The 2328-nt window shown below is 50.1% G+C and overlaps 1 protein-coding gene across 1 annotated transcript; it reads right to left on the reverse strand.

Annotated features, from left to right (window-relative positions):
• Window positions 1-237: 237 nt before the first annotated feature.
• Window positions 238-755, reverse strand: ACA1_338390 (uncharacterized protein; the record flags this gene model as incomplete). Its single annotated transcript, XM_004353944.1, has 3 exons — window positions 238-252; window positions 325-575; window positions 662-755. 3 exons carry the CDS (start codon window positions 753-755, stop codon window positions 238-240), a joined length of 360 nt encoding a protein of 119 aa, XP_004353996.1.
• Window positions 756-2328: the final 1573 nt, after the last annotated feature.

The following is a 2328-nucleotide window of genomic DNA, read 5'->3' on the forward strand; positions in this document are numbered from 1 at the left end:
CCCACTCCCTCCTGTACCGCGGCAAGAGGGAGCGTGAGCGTGAGCGTGTGAATGCGAATGGCACTGCAAACACCACCACAGTAGTGTCGCTCGGGAGTGTTGTTCCACGAACGAAGAGTAACGAACCTGCTTGGGGTGAATGAAGGCCTCTTTCCACGAGGGTGACTGCTTGTTGACGCCCACCACCTTCCACCCCTTTTCCTCCGCGCTCGCGATCGCCTCGTCCAAATTCGGCACCTACATTGGATCACACTGTCATTGCGTGCCGTGTGTGCCGTGTGTGTGCAGTGGTGCGTGTGCGGTAGTGTGTGTGTGTCAACAAACCTTGAAGGTGACGTGATGCACTCGCGGCCCGCCGGAGGTGAGGAACTGATGCATGAAGTTCTTGTTCAAGCTCGCCTCATCGAGGAACGGCGGTGGGTCAAGTGCCTGGCACATGAAGAGGAACTTGCCATCAGCAACGTGTACACTCACGAACAGCAGCCCCGAGGCTAGTACCTCGAGCACGCCTCCGTTTGCAAACTCCCACTGCGCGCTGGCAAACACCGGGTTGGGCGCACCGCCCAAAGGCCTGCCTGTGTGGGGAAAACGAAGTTCCTTGTGAGCTAAGAAACACCAAAAAAAGTCAAAAAACAAAACAACAAAAAACAAAGCTGAATACCCCCCAGTTCATCCTCGAGGAAGGGTACGGCATCGGCAATGCTCCACACCCCGACAGCAATATGGTCAAATCGATATGATGATGTCTGTGCCATCTCCGCTGTGAAGATGAAACGCAAGCGAAAAATTGAACGAAACGAAAGAGACGGAGTTTCGGCACGCCCACATTCCAAGGCGATCCACCGCTGCACGTGTGACGGTGCTTGGGCATCAGGCAGACGGTAACGTTGAGCCTAAGTGTTGTACGCATGTCAATACGATGCTATGAGTGTAATGTGATTCCCAGCGGGGGAAGCCGTCTCAAGCTGGCCCAGCTCCTGGTTGACAATGTCCTGCAGGCCATGTTGAGGCCCTCCACATATCACAGCTCAAAGCAGGCTTGGTCCAGCTCTGGGAGGTGATTCTCCCTTTCAACATTGTGGAATATTAGTGGGACTGACAGAAATCACCAAAGTCCAGTTGGTGGCCTTCTCCTTCTGAATCTGGTGTTGTTGATAACAAAGTCTGACACCTAATTGATTGCAGGACCAAGTTGCTCTATGTGGTGATTGTGTGCTTACACTTGACCTACATGATATGGTGATGTCAGAACCTCTGACACCCACCCAATTCTCCATGGCAATCCCCTTCATGCACCTAACACTGTGTCTGGAAAAAGGTGATAGTGGTACTTTTTAATGAAACTAAAAACAGGTGTACATGAGATAAAAACACTGTGGAATTTGAATGTACACAGAGAAGAGAAGTTTTATTTACAGGTGTCTAAATATTTCTTGAAGGGTGGGTGGGGGAACTCCAGTGTTGGCGTTAAAGTCAAAGCCACAAGCTAAAACAGACCCCATTGGAACAGTGCTTTCTGAGCCATGGTCAGTCCAGTGTCCATTAGTGAAGTTCCACCAGTGGACATGGAGCCTCTTACAGAGAATGCTGATGATCTTGCATATCCAAAAGTCCTGAGTGTCTTCATCAGCATCAGCCTGGACAGCAACCCACTGACCAGGAGCAAAGTTGAAATGTTGGACTTGGGGTGTAGTCTGTGTGTGGACAACCTTGACCCTGGTTTGGAGATGGAACAATGGACCATCAAGGAGAGGATTAGTGATGGGGTGAGCTGTGAGTCCATCAAAAATCAAGTTATCACAGGTGGGTTGGGAGCTTGAAACAAGAGCCTCATGTGCTTCAAAGATATCAGCCCACTCACTAAGCTCAGACTCAAGGAACAGTGGAGCATGGCAGTTGTCAGCCAACTCAGTAAGCACTTCAGGCGGAAATTGCTGAGGCGGGATAGTGAAAGGTGCTCCTGATGTGGTTTGTGTAAGTTGTGATATCATTTGGTAGGGTGTGTGCAACATAGTGAGGAGCAAACCAGTTGGAATGGATGTGAGAAGCTGGTATGGCTCAGAGTAGGCTCCTTGGGTGTGGTAGGCTTTGTCCCAGATCACTGGTTTGCCTGAAGCATCATGGAAAAAATGGAAAACATTGGGGGTGGAGTGACCAGTCAGGCCATGCATGTGATTTCCAAGCCAGCTCTTCCAGTCCCAAACAGTTTCAAGGGTGTGCAGGGAAGGAGCTGGGCTGGTGGATTGGTAAGCCTGCTCAAGAAAACCAGAAAGTTGACTGAAATTTGAAGATGAAGTTAGGAAGGTGAACAAAAAGGGCAATCATTAA

This window comes from Acanthamoeba castellanii (genome assembly GCF_000313135.1).
Source record: "Acanthamoeba castellanii str. Neff unplaced genomic scaffold scf7180000084606, whole genome shotgun sequence".
Classification (NCBI taxonomy): domain Eukaryota; phylum Discosea; order Longamoebia; family Acanthamoebidae; genus Acanthamoeba; species Acanthamoeba castellanii.